At 37.2% G+C, this 16,549-nt stretch overlaps 1 protein-coding gene across 1 annotated transcript in view; it reads right to left on the bottom strand.

Annotated features, from left to right (window-relative positions):
* DOCK2 (dedicator of cytokinesis 2) overlaps positions 1–16,549 on the bottom strand; it is a 292,346-nt gene that overhangs the window by 84,453 nt on the left and 191,344 nt on the right. Inside the window, exons 28-29 of the mRNA XM_088133619.1 lie at positions 8,166–8,264; positions 7,540–7,634 (exon numbers count right to left, since the gene is read on the bottom strand). Of these exons, the coding sequence (XP_087989745.1) occupies positions 7,540–7,634; positions 8,166–8,264 (194 nt within the window). The remainder of the gene's footprint in view (positions 1–7,539; positions 7,635–8,165; positions 8,265–16,549) is intronic.

Raw genomic sequence — 16,549 nt, 5'->3', positions numbered from 1 at the left:
ATTTGAAAAGATTCTACTGGACAATACTGGGCTGATCCAATTGTGGTAGGAATGAACAATCATGGAAAAGGCCTTAAAATGATGATCCAGCATATTAATAAACATCTCATTTTGCAAAGGTCTTCAGAAAGCAAACAGTTCTTGTGATAGGAAATGATATTCAGGACCAATAATATCAACTACTTGGGTTATCTTCTTATTCCACAGGTCAAGACTATACATTGATACACGTGTGCAACAGATATTGAAATTAACAAATAACTGACATGGAAGTATGATATTTTGAATGACTGGAATTATGGAGGCCGAGCTCAGGGAGACAAACATTTTCTTAGCTCGCCAGAACCACGTGGGAGGATCAAGAGGATGAGACTGGCACCTCCCTGAGGAATTCACACTGTTGTGGCTGGAGGACTTTGGGAACTGGGGTTTTAGTCTGGGAAGATTCTTGCTAGAGGTTGTAGCTAATAAACATAGCTGGACTGAATTTGCATGGTTTCTTGGAGTTCCTTGGGCTAGGCCTGACATCAATCTTGGGCTAGGCCTGACATCAAAACTCAGCCTTCATAATTCTATTCCATCACATCAAGAAAATGTTTGTCTCCCTGAGCTCGGCCTTCATAATTCCATTCCATCGCACTTCTAATGAGAAAGTTTCAGATAAATGTTGAAGTTCCCTGAATATTTAACAACCCAGGAAGATATTATTACCAGCTTGAAGAAACTGTAGACAGCAGGGCAGTATATCAGCATAATCTCAGCTCCTTCTCAGTGCCCTTTACTAAATCCCTATACTCAGATTTTGAAACTACCAAATCTGGTCTACCATGAGATAATAATTTTAAGAATGATCATTTGAACTTCCCTGACTACTTATTAAACCTTACATATTTTGCACTTAGAATCCAAGTGAGCAGCTTAGGATCAAACTGACACCTGAGTTGTTCAACACACATGAGGCATATTTGGACAGAAGAGATGACTGTTGGTTCATGAATAGATCATAGAGTTGGAAGGGATCCATTGATGTTCAAGCCTAACTTCCTGTTCAATGTAGGAATCAAAATTTAAATATCCATGATACATGGTTATCCAATCTCTTGACTTGAACACACTGAGTGAAATCGCCATTGCCTCTGGTGGTTGTATTCATATAAAACTGTTCTGTTAGGAACCTTCTCCCTAACATTCAACCCAAATATGCCTTCGTATAACTTAAAATAATTATTCCTGAATTCTGGGATGAAAAAAAAATTGACCTATTTTTGGTTGATATCTTTTCAGACAGTACAAAAAAATATCCCCATTGCTCTTTTAGTTTCTCTGAATGTTTCTTAAAATATGATAGCCAGAACTGACAGAATACTCATGGTGGGTTTGACCAATGTAGAATATAGTAGAACTGTTACTTCCCATCATTTGGAAACTATACTTCTATTGATGCAGCCTAAAATTACATTAGCCTTTTTAGCAGCAGCATCAGAGCACTGATTCATATTCAGCTTGTGATCAACAATATTAGGTGCTACTACCAGATCAGATATACCTAATTCTTAATTGAAGAACTTCACATTTGTGTCTATTAAATTTAAGTCTTATTTTCAGTCCACTTCTCTAATCTAACCTAAAATTGTTTTGAATTTCAATTCTGTCTTCTACAGTATAACTTGATTGCTCTGCCATTTAATGGTGTAAAGCACCTGGAATTACTGGTAGTCAGGCATTTTAAAAATTTATGTAAATAGATAAATGTAAGCTGTCCCACTCCATTTTGCATCTTCTGCAATTTTATTAGCATTCCTTTCACTGTTTTACCCAAGTCCTTAATGAAAGTACTGAATATGTGATGAAATTCTGTAGCATTTCAGATGAAAATTTGCTCAGTTTGAGATGGAACCAGTAATAAGCATTCTTTGAGTACTGTTTTAAAGTCAGCTGTGTTATGTACAGCCAAACAATGTTTTGGTAGTGTCAAGATATATTATGTCCATAGCATTTCCATGATCTATTAAGAAAATTGCATGATTAAAAAAGAAAATATGATTACTCTGACCAGTTCTTGACAAATCCATGTTGATTTCTGTTCATCACCACATTGTTTTGGGATGGTTTTATGATATTTTATGATATAATCTAAAAATCTTCCCAGGTATTCATGTCAAGAACACCTCACATAGTTACCAAGTCCTCCTTTTTTGAAAATGAGGAAATATTGCCATATTCCAATCATCTGGTACTTCATTCTTTAGTAGGTTTTTAAAAATGTAATAAATACAAGTTCCAGACCACCAGCAACCTCCTCCAGTATCCTAGGATGCAGTGGATCAGAGATATGAAGTCATTCCAGGTCAGAAGGTATTCCCTGACTATATTTCTCTCAGATTCAGTCTAACACCCAGGCAATATGCTATGGCTCTAGAAACCAAAGTTTCCCCTTTGTCATTTTGGTAACCAGTTTTGCACTTGCTAAATTTTTCTTTTCCTGCCTTGTCTCTCTCATTGATTAGAAAGCCCCAGTTCCTATAGCTTCCTTCCTACAACTGATGTTGTAGAAATGCATCTCTGAATGCTTATAGTTTTGTAGGAGTTATATCACTGAGTGGTCAGCAGATGTATCTTGAATTTAATGAGAATTTTCAGTTCCATGGTGAAAATAATTGCAATTAGCTATATAAGGAATGGTTAGGTACAATTATTATTGTTGTTTGTGCCACGTATTTCCTGGAACAGTTTATTACTGCAAGATTTGCTCAAAATTCGCTATTGCAGTGAATACAGAATGTAAATGACAATGCTAAAAAAATATTCATTCAGTATATAATGGCTGGATGTAATGTAAAAACACTTGTTTCCACACTATCATAGAGACATTTTGGAGTTGAGTAGTGCCTAAATCTAAACAAATAAATAAAATCACTGCAGAAAAGTGGGAACCCTGGAATTCTTTAAGTGGTTATTATAGCAACTACTATGTGGTAGTTGGTTCTTAGTTTGCTCTTATATACGTCAGGTTCCTCATCCATGTGGAAGTTCTAAGGGTTCAACATTTAACTGGTTTCACTTCCTTTGGAATAACAGATCACAGGAAATGTAAGGCATTTCCATAATACTGAATGTTTTTAGAAATTCAGTAAACTCAGTACAACAGAAACATTGGTAGAGACATAGTTTATCTCTCAAAATGGCAAATTACAAAGATCTCCAAAGAAATCTCCATCATAAAATATGTTTTCCAGAGTCACTGCTGTCTAAAAGAATTGGTGCACAAAGTAACAACAGCAGTGTAAGGAGAAAAATCCAGTCCCTACAGATGACATGAAACCACTACTCACTATCAATTTACAGGCTAAGTATTACATGCCTGTAAGGGCGGGGGGGGGGGGACCTTAGAAATATGTGTGGAGAGAATAACTAGAGCTCATTATATCATCTAGAGTAGAAACAAATTACAGCACATTTAATATGCATATATGTTGCATATTATCAGGGAATAAATTAAAGTTTTTTTTTTTTTAACTTACCTGCATTAGAAAATGAAATGAATACTAATATCTAAAATTCAATCTAAGGACAGTAGTTGAACACTGACAGAGAACTGAGTGTGGACAAAATAAAATACCATAGCAGTCAAGAGGTATAATAAATTATGAGGGCTAAATAAAAAGTAATGCCTCCACCTCCATAATTTTAGTTTAAATAAGGCTATTTTAATAAATGAAACAGGAAAATAATCCTTTAAATTATCTTTTTTGTTACCTGTATTTACTTCTCCATATAATCACCACATTTTTGCCAACAATGGATAAGCTTTTTAAAGCTGTCAGATATGAAAGAACTCCATATTTTGAAGCTGTTCTACTTTGTGAGAGATTTTCTTGCACAAACTCTTATGATGTTGAAAAACATCAATGTGACCCACATATTCCTGTAAATGCCAAGCTTGACAGCAATTTTCCTTTGAGGGATCCACTAATTGTCCTTAATCTTCAACCAAGTTTTGACAATCTTTCCACCTCTTCATTTAATGAAACAGATGCCTTCAAAAGTCTGGAGGTTGAGTCATGGCACCTGGACTTCTTTTCTTTTGGTTTGATACGTTTCGCTGCTTGTCCAAGCAGCTTCTTCAGTCTAGAAAGTTGGTTAGGGGGACCCCATAAATGTCTTCCAGGGTGGCTGCGTTTCTCACTAACATGATGGGCTCCTTGAAAGGACAATAGGAAATGTGATTAGTAGAGTCTTGGGGATGTGGATGTCTTGCTCCTAATCCTTCACTCATCTCCAAGTGGGTTGTTAAGTGCTGTCTCCTTGGTGAACTTGTGAAGTGGTCTTAATCTTCCTGGGGACTGATGAAAGAGCAGCATGAAAAATGGGAGACAAGTTGTGTCTGAGGCCTCACTTGAAAATCTTCCTTCAACAGAGGTATGAGGCCTAGTATTGTCATTTTGCAGCAAAATAACCTTTTTGTGCTTCCAAATTCTGCCTTATCATTGTTTCAAAATTTTGGGTGTTGCAGTGTAATACTCTGAGTTGATACGGATGCCAGGAAATCCATGTGAATAACACCAACTGCACCCCAAAAACCTGTAACCATGAATTTTGAATCTCTCCTCCCTTGCAGGTAAAGCTTTGTGATGATATTCCATGGAGTGATGTTTAGTTTCTGGGTCATATTTTACTGGCTGTCACAATGCTGTGAAGAAATATCTATTCTCATAGCATGACAATTGCTGGCAAATTTCAATTCTGAAAGCTTTCATCTCTGCTGTCAGCATGTGAGGAAGTTATCTTGCACAAACCTTCTAATATTGAAGAATATCAATAATGTGATCCATGTTCCTTTGAAATACCAAGCTTGACAGCAATTTGTCTTTGACCCACCAATTGTTTTTAATCAGTTTGTCAACCTTTCTCATGTGAATCTTGTTGATTGCTCTCAAAGGTCATGTACTTCATTCCTGATCACACAAATTAGCCCTTCCTGGTATACAATTTTTACATATTTTTTGGCCCAGAAATGCACAGTACTGCATAGAGTCATCACCATAAACAACCTGCATTCAGCATTGAATTTCATTTGGAGGGACTCCTTCAGCAATTGGGGCTGGCTTCCCCATTGACTTTGCTTGTGGGAAGCTGGCAGGGAAGGTTACAAATGGTGATCATATGACCGCAGCTCCCTGCAATGTTGTAATCGCGAGCCTGGATCACGATCATGTGACTGCAGGGATGCTGCAATGGCTGGAACTTTGAGGACCAGTTGTACGTCCATTTTTTTCAGTGCTGCCACATCTTTGAATGGTCACTGAATGAATGGACAGAAACCAAAGGCTACCTGTAGTCAAAAATTCAGTAATGGCACACTGCTTAAGCACCCTGATGAGCACTTACTGCAAGCTTTCACTTCACAAACATCAATGTAACCTTTTCTCACAGCAATTTCCCACCAACTGAAGTAAAAAAGCCAAAGCTAAAAAACACATCAGAGTTTCTAGCATGTCAGTCCTGCCATCTGTTGGTGCCTTATAAATTGGAGGTATTACTTTTCATTCAATCTTTGTACAAGTCACATAAATTGTATGGAATTAAGCATGTAAATTCAAAGAGCTGTTGGTTAAAAACTCATAAACTAGCCCAAACTCTTTATTGTCAGGTCTCACATACTCATTTTGCCTCTCTCATACAAAAAACACCCCCCCCCCCAAAAAACAAGTGATTTATTACAAATCATTTATATATATATAAACCTGTAACAGTTTAGCACCCTGATACTTGAGGGGGACATGGATCATAATTACAATAAGATTCTCCAGACAGAGGATGGGTAATAAATATGTTAAGTAAATGCATATACCTAAATGTAATGAAAACTGTTAAACGTAATCCTCAGTCGGTCCTGGATTCATCAAATTAGTATAAAATCTGCTTTTTCCCTCCAATTAAGCCTCTGAGCCTTGATGATTTGACCCAGACAATCTGCTTTTATTAAGCCCAGCCCACAAATCTTCCTTCAACTCCAGGCTTTTAAAGCTAATGCAAATGTATTGTATTCTAGCCCTTGGACATTCATTTACTTTTTCAAAACTAGCTGTCTCTATTTGCAATTATGTTTGATCCCAAATGCAAGGGGGAATGTGGAAAACAGGTTTACACATTAGTATGCATCTTCCTATTCCATTCAGAATACATCAAAGAGGAACTTGGCAAGGATACCAGTAGATTCAATCATATGCAGCAATACCAGATTCTGATATTAAACAAGATCTGAGATACACATTAAATATACCTGAAAGATACATAAAAGTTCCATGGCTCAATAGATAAGCTGAAGCATAGTAATGAAAAAAGAGGAAGAAATAAATTCAAATAGATTAAAAACATCATTACCAATAGAGGGAGAAAAGAATTCCATTACAGATCCTACTGGGAGAAAATTTGGGCATTTTGTTCACAGATTCTTAAAAATTAATCACAAACAAAATCCATCTTGTGTGATACACCTCTCCTCTTAGAAATCCGTATGGATGCAAACACTAGCTATGGAATTGCATATCAGATTACAGATGGACAACTTTTTCTATGCTGGATGCCAGAACATAGCCAAAAGGTTGACAAATTAGAAGAGGTCCTTGGATTATGTGGGTCCATTTTTTCATACCTATAAAGTTGGGGGGGGGGGTTATGCTGAGAATAGGAGTCTTTAAGTACCTCAGGCTTCACATTGCCTTTCTGACCTTTATTTTCACGTTTTTAGCTGAAAATCGTGGGACCAAAGGTCAGCATTTTGTGTTAATTTGGCATATGAGCGAGGGTTCATTCTGGGGCTCATAAGTACCAGGGGCCTCATTTGGCTGCACACAGAGATGACTCCTCTTCCATAGCAAAGAGCCCCGTGTTCTTGTGACACCAGGATATTTTAAAGGATCACCTAATTCAATGCGTAATGTTTCTCTTATGCAGATTCTTAAATGGTCCAGTTCCTACTGACCTTTTTCCTACTGACTTACATAATTAGAAAAACTTCCAAACAGAGGTCACCTTCTGTAACAGTTTAATGGGGAAGAGCTAACCAGATCTGCACATCAGTAATTAGTAAAACTTTCATTTTTTTTTTTTTTAATTCAGCCTTCCTAGGACTGCAGGATAGTTGATGAACTGTAACAGCAGATAAGAATCTATCTATCTATCTATCTATCTATCTATCTATCTATCTATCTATCTATCTATCTATCTATCTATCTATCTATCTAGATAGATAGATAGATAGATAGATAGATAGATAGATAGATAGATAGATAGATAGATAGATAGATAGATAGATAGATAGATATAATGAATAAGCTTGTGATTTTTAATAGCAGGCATACACAACTCGAGAGCCAACAGTGTACAGCTTTACCTGCCAGGTAATGCAGCCATTCATTTATCACTCCCAACTGACATTTATTTAGCCTCAGTTGGTTTTCAGAGTTTCCTGGCTACCTATGTTTAAAATTGTCTAGAAGGCTGCAAATGCTACAGCCTTCTATAGGTTTGTATTACCTGTTCTGCACCATGCTCATTGCCATCCAGTCCAAGGGGTAGACATTTTTTCCAATCAGATCTTTAAACATTATGAACGTTTCCATCAAAAAGTCCTAGTGGGATAAAATAGGGATATTTATCCTTTATATTGAAATATCATACATTTCTCAAACCCAGAAAAGAAATCTTGTTCCCAGAAAAGACAGTTGCTCAACTTCACAATAATCATCTTGCATGTAGCTTGTATATATTCCTGGCCCAATTACGTAAAATGCCTAGCAATGAATGCAGCAATCAAGCAACAGAATAAAAAAGTAAGACAGATCAGTGGTAGCATTCTGTACCACCGCCCCCCGCCCCATTTTTGCATGATGTTGCACTGCCGTGGCATGGAAAAGGAATTCAAAACAACAACCACATTTACTAAAACTGGAAAGTACCTCACTGGAAAAAAAAAAAAAGCATTGACTCAAAATACTGATTCATCCACATGATTTCCCACTACTCTTTTTAAGACTGAAACTTCAAAGGCAATCCTGTTACATAAACTAACGTTCATTACTGTATATACCAAAAAAAAAAAAAACCCAACCCACTTTGAGATGGCATGAATGCTCTTGAGAATGTTTCCCGTGACAACTTACCACTAACTCTGAGCTTGTCTGAAAAGTTTCAATGTATGAAGAATAATGTTGATCACTCATTTGGTTCAGGATTGCTGTCATGCAGGCCACAAAATGACTCTGCAAAAGAAACAGATTAACAATGATGATACATCTAGGTTAACTACGTTAAGACATAAAATATCACATTCATATTATGCTCAGTCAAGAAACCCTTAACATCAACACATGCCAAGAATGTGATGGAAGAAGAAGAACTCTTTCTGGTTATGCGGCATGAAGTGCAATTTTCAAAACTTTGCACTTCTTGAAATAAGTAGCCTTGGACATAAAAATGGGCAGTGCTTTGCTACTCAGGTACAATTTCATAGTCCGATACAGTGAAATGTGATATTATTTTTAAAAAATTAAAGAGACAATGCATTTTAAAGAAATGTAGAATTATTTGAAAAGAAAAGTATGTTTTTAGAGAATGCTTGAATACTCTTAAAATATTACGTGTGTATTCATTAAAAGGACAGGAATCCTATTTGTGAAATCCTAATGCTGATTTCACTGGGCAAACAAAGCTGTGTAAAAAGGATTGGAGAGAGAGAAGAAATAAAACCATCTTAAAATTAGCCGCAAAGGTGATAAAAATGTCACCCTTTCAAAAAGTGGATTCAGAAGTAGAACAAGGGGGGGGGGGACCCTCTGAGAAGATTCATACATTTCTTGCAAGTTCATTTTTACAGATCGCTTAACAATTCTCCCCCCAAAACATGATTTGCATTTGTAACATATCCTAGGTGAGCTGTCAGTTACATCCATTTAAGTGTCATCTGTCTGCTTGAGATGTTTAAGTTTTTTTAAATGCAGTCCTAAGCAAATTTAACTCACAAGCTGATACATGTACTGTTACTTTTCTCATTTATAGATAGACCAGTTCTTAATGTATTAAACTCTAATGAATAGGGGTAGGTTCATGTTTTCCCAGGCTGGAAATGGCTGGGATTTAATACTAATCCAAACTTCGTTCTGCCAGAATTCCACTGGGAAAAAAAAAATTAAAATTGAAAATTCTAAAAAGCAACACATTATGCATGTAGATTACATACAAGAAAATTCAAGTGATAGATATCTGCCCATCAGACTGGCTCCATATCAAGCTACCCAGCGATTCCTCAGCTATTCTAATTAGACTTTTATTTTATATATTCAACTAACCTGGGAAATCTGATTCCCCCTCCCTAAATGTATGACTTTGATTTGTGTGCGTGTGCTTTAATTACAAATACAAGGTCGCCCGTCGGTGTCAACTGTCTGCAGTTTGATATATCCAACCATTTTGTCTACTACAGTACTTAAAGCTAGAAATAAAGCTTCTTTAACTTCAGGTTGTAGCCACTAGAGGTCTTTTTTACTTTCATATGGTAGCTTCTGTTCAGTTGGCGCTGCTTTTTTTTATTTATTCCTACGTGAGCAGACCAGTATAGTTCTGGCATATAAACCGTGCAAATTACTACATAAATGATAACTTATTCCAGCTTTTGGAGTAACCCTTTTGCTACTCAGAGCTTTGGTTATCTGTGGAAGTCTAAAAGGAGAGATTTGCAGCAGGTAATCCCAGATCTTTCAGGTAAGGATTTCTGAAGCTTTTGTTACTAAATGCTCTTCTCCTTAGGAAAAGCTTATGTTTTACTTTTAAGAAGCAAACATTATGTTTTACTTTTAAGGAGTAGACATTCCTGGATCTGTGGGGAGATGTCAGCTACTTGCAAAAACAGAGTTAAAAATTGTAATTGTTTGAAGATAAGCTTTGCTATTCAAATGTACTGATTGTATTGCCTTTATAAACCAGAAGGAAGTCTCATAAACATAAACAGTAAAATCTTATATATTTAAGACTGCTCTTTTTATTTGATTTTGAGCTGTTTGATCATGTTTGAAAGCTTTTCAAAATGTTCCTGCTGATCCTTCCCAAAATTATTTTCACTAATCCCTTGTGGCTTAAGCAGCATCTTCAGAAAGATACCATTCAGCAAAATCAAAACTATTTTAAAAATGTAAATCTCTCTGAAAAAGCTAACTCTCAAATTCTGGCTCGCTGTGTACTGCAGCATTGTTAATGCACTGTTGTCCTGCATGTGTGTGCAGATTTACTAACTGCAAATGGGAACAGTGTGAACTGATGACATGCTTTGTTTTATTAAAACAGTTCAGCTCGCAGGAGGGTTAAAATTATGGTTCTGCTACCCAGTTTTGAGTCACTGATGACTGAGTGCTCAAAATACAAATTAGTGGTACATTTTCTTGCTGAAACCTTTTATCATAGCAATACAGTTCAGTAACTTCACTTTATAAGCAACTGACCCTTAATACTGCCATTAACGGTCTTGCACTTAGTTCTGTAATCTACATCTCCTGTTCTCATCTTCATCCAATCAAGCTACATGAACACAGACTTCCAGGTAATCTTTCTTGTTTTGGAGTTACCCAGGAACTGTTGTCAAAGCATCAAATGTAGAGGATTGAACAAGTCAACCAGCAAACTAAGAAATGGATGAAAGTGAATCTACAGTGAGTAAAAATAGTAGATTCAAGGTGTGCAGGAGCATCCAGCTAAAGCAACCCTCTATTTTTTAAGTTTTTATTTGATGTCTAGAACCTAGGGTGAAGATGCTTTTCCCAAACAGCCACACAAAGATGGTAATATGCACTCTGGTATGTGTGTAACATAAGGATGAGAACTTTGACGCCAATACCAAAATACCTAGCAGTTGAGGAAATGAAGTTGTTTAAGCAGAATTTTGACATGGCAGTTCAGCCATACTTAGACTTCTTGAAGACTGTGTCACTGTACAAATATGCATGATTGAAACTAGGTCAAATATGTGTAAAAATAAGTATAATCATAGCAAACATTAGGCTGGGGAGGGAAATGTTTAACAGAATATTAAGGGAAAGAAGCCTGTTTAGAAACATGAAGCTATTATCAGTTGATGCAATCAATAATATACATAAATGTAATGATAGAATACCCAATAACCTCTCATCATTGGACAGAGACTATAAACTGAAAGAAAAACAATGTCCATTAACAAAATTGGCTGCCACTATTTGGAAATATGGGATACTGCCAGATTTTTTTGGGAGGAGGGGATGTTAGGCGGGATGACAAGGTAGATGTTACTGAATTTATATCTATCAGCAGCACATAAAAGTCAAACAGCATGTCAAAGACAAATGAGATACTCTTTCAGTTACTATTCAAACCCTTTGACAGCAAAGAAATTATGATGAGATGATTGATTAGTATTTTAAAAAAAATTGTATTACTGAACTGGCTAGCCTTGCATACCTATATTATGAAGCATTAGCTAAAAATAACATTCTTTATAATTTAAAATATAAGACATAGGAAGTAAAGAATTATCCATATGAAAAAAAAATAACATAGCTTGATTATATACAGAGTTGAGTAAATTTACAATCCCTTGGAATTTTATATGCAGTTCTAATATGTGGGAGAAGAAGAATACCAGTCTACAAAAAGAGATGGCAAACTTCAGCACCTAGCAACCAAAATCTCATCATACTTTATAACACCAGATGGTGACAGGTTGCCGTAGTAACTTCAAATAACAGCCACAAGCTACATAAATAAAAAAGAAACCCTAACAGAAAGGGGGAAAGAGGACAGGGTGTGAAAAGTGAAGCCATTTATTAACATTCATCCAATACTATTTGCACATTAACAAGGTTAACCTTTGATACCCTTAGACAGTTGGGCACTCAAAGTACAATGCTTCTCTTCTGCATCCTCCTACTGTACACCCAATGCTTAATACCTTACCTAGCAGAAAGGGAGAAAAGGTGTCCTACTTTCCCAACAGGAGACTAGGAATAGCAAAGGTAGTTCTCTAAGTGTAAATGTAAGTTCACACAACTGGGAATGTGGAATAGAGCCAATCTCAGATATTCAATATCTGTCTTTCTACAGATTCCCACCTGCATTCATGTAACAGGCTTTATTGGATAACTGAATCAACCCAAGTTAGGATTTGCATAATACATTGAATCATTAGTAACCAAAGCTGCACAAAACATGGTAGGCCAGCAACAAGAACTGTAAACTGCTTAGTTGATAGTTAAGGTTAAAGTGACTGTACTTGGCAGGTTGCGGAAATCAGTTGACCTGGTTAAGGGTATTGTGCAAGATCAGCCCTTCAGACTGAGAATGTCTATGCACATACAGAAATTACCTATGAAAAATTATCAAGCAACTTTCCATAACAATTTGGGGAGGTAGAGGCAGGGGAGGAATTTGTTCTATTATTATTATTATTATTATTATTATTATTATTATTATTATTATTATTTATTACTTTGCTGGGGGAGAGAAATTTGAATGCTAATGAATCTGTCCAGAATCTTGATGGTTTACAATAGTAGCATACAATATTTAAAAACATCCCCAATAAAATCTAAAATGTCCAAAGTAAGAAGAGTAATAATACTATGTACTTGTAATAAATAATGATAAAAATAAGAAAATCACATTAAAAACAAAAAGCAAAAAAGAAGAAATAACATAGTGGTAATAATAATATGTTTTTAATTGTTATTTTAGATTTGTTTTTAACTGGTTGTTTTATTGTAGGCTGCCCAGACTTGAGTGGTGCAGAACAAGGCAGGATATAAATCTAATAAAAAAATTAATCTAAAAATAGACCCAGATCATGGACACTAATTTTTTTAAAAATGTTCTTTGGAAGAGCGTGGTTTTCAGTGACTTCCAGAAGGAAATTAACAATAGTGTGAGTTCAGTCTGTAACAGAAAGGTATTTCAGAAAACCAGAGAAACAGTAGAATCACCAGTTCTCAGCCCCCTTCACCACACAGAACTGCACAAACTGAAGCTTCTGAGTGGTTTTCAAAGGCAGCCCCATTGCAGTAGTCCAACCCATCAGTGCTGAAACATGAATTACCATCATCACTATTGATATAACAGGTGGAGCTGGGCAAAGGCCTTCCTATCCACAACTTCTACCTGCCCATTCAACAGTAGCCATGTGTCCAGGAAGTCCACCAAACCACAGACCTGTTCCCTCAGGAATAGTGTCTCCCTGTTAAGAAACAACAGTGACACCTGCCGGGCACCTTGATTCATGAAAAAGAACTCTGTCATGTTTCCCTGCAGATCCCTACAGCCTTTAGGCACTGGGATAAGATATCAGCAGCATCTCCAGAGCAGCATGAGCTGGTGATAATAAAGCGGAGTATCACTGCAACATTGATGATACCACACCCTGAACTGGTGGATGACCCAGCAGCATCATTAAAAAGTATAGGTGTGAACCCTGGGCCTTGTGGTACTCCACTGGGAACTACCACCAAGGGTTCCTTTTTTTCCCCCCTTACAAACATCTGGAACCATTCACTAAGGAAATAGGAGGGCCTTTGAGAAGACACTGTCTCCAATTCCCAGCCCTTGCAACTGATCAAGAAGGTTATCCTGATTAATGGTATCAAAGGTAGTTAAGAGGTCCTCATCCAGGTCCCAATCAGTTAGAGTGCTCAGTGCTATCTCTACTCCATGCCCAAGTCCCTTGTAGTCTGACTGAAAGAGGTCCAAATAATCTATTTGTTCTTGGGCACTCTTTTACCATTATCTCAAGAAACCTTGTTTAAAAAAGAAGGTTAGAGATTGCAGTAGATATACCAAGTAATCAGTTCCTAAGAAGAGGGCGTGCCACACCTTCATATAAGGGAGGTGCTGGTATCACCCACCTCCAAAAGTGAGGTGTTGATCATTTTGTGGATCCAACTCACTGTGCATCCCCTGGCTCCACACAGTTGCCAGGACAACTTAGGCCTAGCCCACAAGTGGCAAAGTTCAACCCAAAGTACACTGTATTCACTTCCTCAGAGTCCACTGGCCAAAGTGAGTTTTGGGTATTATTATTGTTGTTGTTGGTTGCACAGTCAGTGAGTTGTTTAGACTGGATTTGGCATTTTTATCCACCTATTAAGTCCTTCTCAAGGACATGGGATAGGCAGATGTTGTTTGATGGTGTTAAAGGTATCGTTGCAGGATGTAAGCTGTTCCAAGTAAAGTTGCCTTTTGCAATTGACTGAGAGTGATTTTGTCAATGTCGATGGTGTTCAAGTGGTGCTCCAGATGTTTTGGGATTGCATCCAAGATGCCTGTTACTATTGATGCTATCTATACTTTCTTTTGCTGTAGTTGTTCTACTTTTACTTGCAGGTCTTTATATTTTGTGATTTTCTCCAGTTCCTTCTCTTCTCTTCTGCTGTCTCCAGGTATTGCAATGTCCACTATCCAGACTTTTTTGTCTTTCTTATCCACAATTGTTAAATCTAGGGTGTTGTGTGGCAGGTGCTTGTCTGTTTGAATTCTAAAGTCCCAGAGCATGTTAGCTTCTTCATTTTCTATTACTTTGTTTTGTGGTCCCGCCAGGTCTTGCTTGCAGGCAAATGGTATCTCTTGCAGATATTCCAATGCACCGTTGTTGCTGCTCTGTCATGCCATTGTTTGTAGTCAGTCTGTATGACCTTCTTGCAGCGGCTAACTAGGTGGTCCACTGTTTCTTCACCTTCTTTGAAGAGTTGCTGTTGCTGCTGCTGCTGCTGCTGCTGCTGCTGCTGTTGTTATATTTAAATCCTGGCTTTTATATATTGTCCAGATATCAGTCTTGTCACCACATCAAACTGCATGCCAAATCTCAGTTTGGTCAATCCTAATGACTTTATCAGCATAGTGTTGTGCAAATTGGCCGTGTAAAAACCAAGGGCCTCCCTACCTGCTCTTTCACTGCAGGGAAGGTTTTCCTCCCAGCTTCCCTATCTCTTAGTCAAAACAACATTCTGGTCAACACCAGTATTCTGGATAGCCCCCACCTCTACCCCTCCCTTGGTAGTATTTTAGATTATCACAGCTGAGGCTCCTCAGATCACCAGATCCCAATCCACAGCAGTGATCTCTAAGACCACCACCTCCCACAGCTGGGCACAGCTCCCAAAGTTCAATAGGCCTTTTCAATATGCACTGCAACTAGTTCAAAACAGCCTACAAGCACACCCCTGGGTAGGAAAGATGCCAGCATCCACCCCCAGCTTACTTCTTTACCAACCATCATATTTAGAAGGACCTGTATACACCCTCTATACCGCCCAGGTAGTAAATTTAAATGTGCAAGTGCTTTAAGGGTTAAGAGAGCTTGAGTCAAAGTTCTTCAATTCAGCATACAATTTTGAGATTGTATTTGATGAAAACTTTTATCTTCTAATTGTTGTTTATGCAGTATAATTAGTTTCCACTCTTTAGAAAGTCCTGTATAAATTAGCTCTGAGTATTTCTCATCGAACACTGTTAAAACCTTATCAAATGTTATCAAGTAACTAAGTGTACCAGTATTTGAAAGGTAAGAGAACTGAAAAACAGGAAGTAAATAGATTAATTCCCAATTTAATATACATTTATGCAACATTGATCATCACAATTTTGTGTGCTCCTTAATCCCTTAAGTATCCATCTTTATTGCCAAATAAAAATAAATTGATACCTGTTACACATTTCTATACATGTCTATTCAGAAATATCCCTATGGAAATTAGTCACACTTAATTTTCCCCAAAGTATCCATAGGTGTTAGGGTTACAGCCTATTGCACAATTCACAGAACGATGTCATTCAATATACTTTTTCAGTGAATATGGAGAAGCCTATTCCTGAGTAATATATCTATAAGAGTATGCTGTCAATCAGAAATTAACAAAGTCTCATTGCTTTCAATGAGAACTAGGCACATTGCTGTTTTTAGCATTTGTCCTGTTTAGTTGCAGTGTCCACTTGTTTTTGCACTATGCTCACCTATTTCTTACAGTGAAGTTTATCAATGCATGATGTGATGAGGGGTCTTGTTTTTCAGCCACCTTCTCACAGCCTGACACTGTCTTGGGCTGAGAGGGAGCTGGCTTCCATGCCTAAGAGAGGACTAGAACCAGGATTTCCCCTGTCCTAGTCCAGCACCCTAACCCCTATACTACACTGGGTTTCTTTCAATGGGGGCCAGATATATCTAATTTAATTTGCATTGATTCTACTGAATACAGTGGATCTCTTTGTCTATGCGATCATCCAGTTAGAGAAACTAGGAAGCAGTGTAACTATGGCAAAAACTTGGTTCCCAAAAAGCAAGAGATAAGCCATTTTACTCTAGGTTGTGGCTTTCATTCCATAATCATAAATTATTGCTCACTCGTTCTCTTTCTCTCTCTCTCTTCTCTCTCTTTATTTTATAGTTTGCTAGGGTGTCTTCTATAAATGAGTACAAAGTAGCCCAGGTTGTCCCATTTATATATTTCACGGATTCTAATTTTTGATTGAAAAAGTCATCCAC

The sequence above is a fragment of the Python bivittatus genome, unplaced genomic scaffold (assembly GCF_059951505.1).
Source record: "Python bivittatus isolate LINGU-HERP-01145 unplaced genomic scaffold, Pbiv_v1 ctg000080_np1212, whole genome shotgun sequence".
Taxonomy (NCBI): domain Eukaryota; kingdom Metazoa; phylum Chordata; class Lepidosauria; order Squamata; family Pythonidae; genus Python; species Python bivittatus.
The sequence above is the reverse complement of the archived record's forward strand: the minus strand, read 5'-3'. Positions and strand labels throughout refer to the sequence as shown.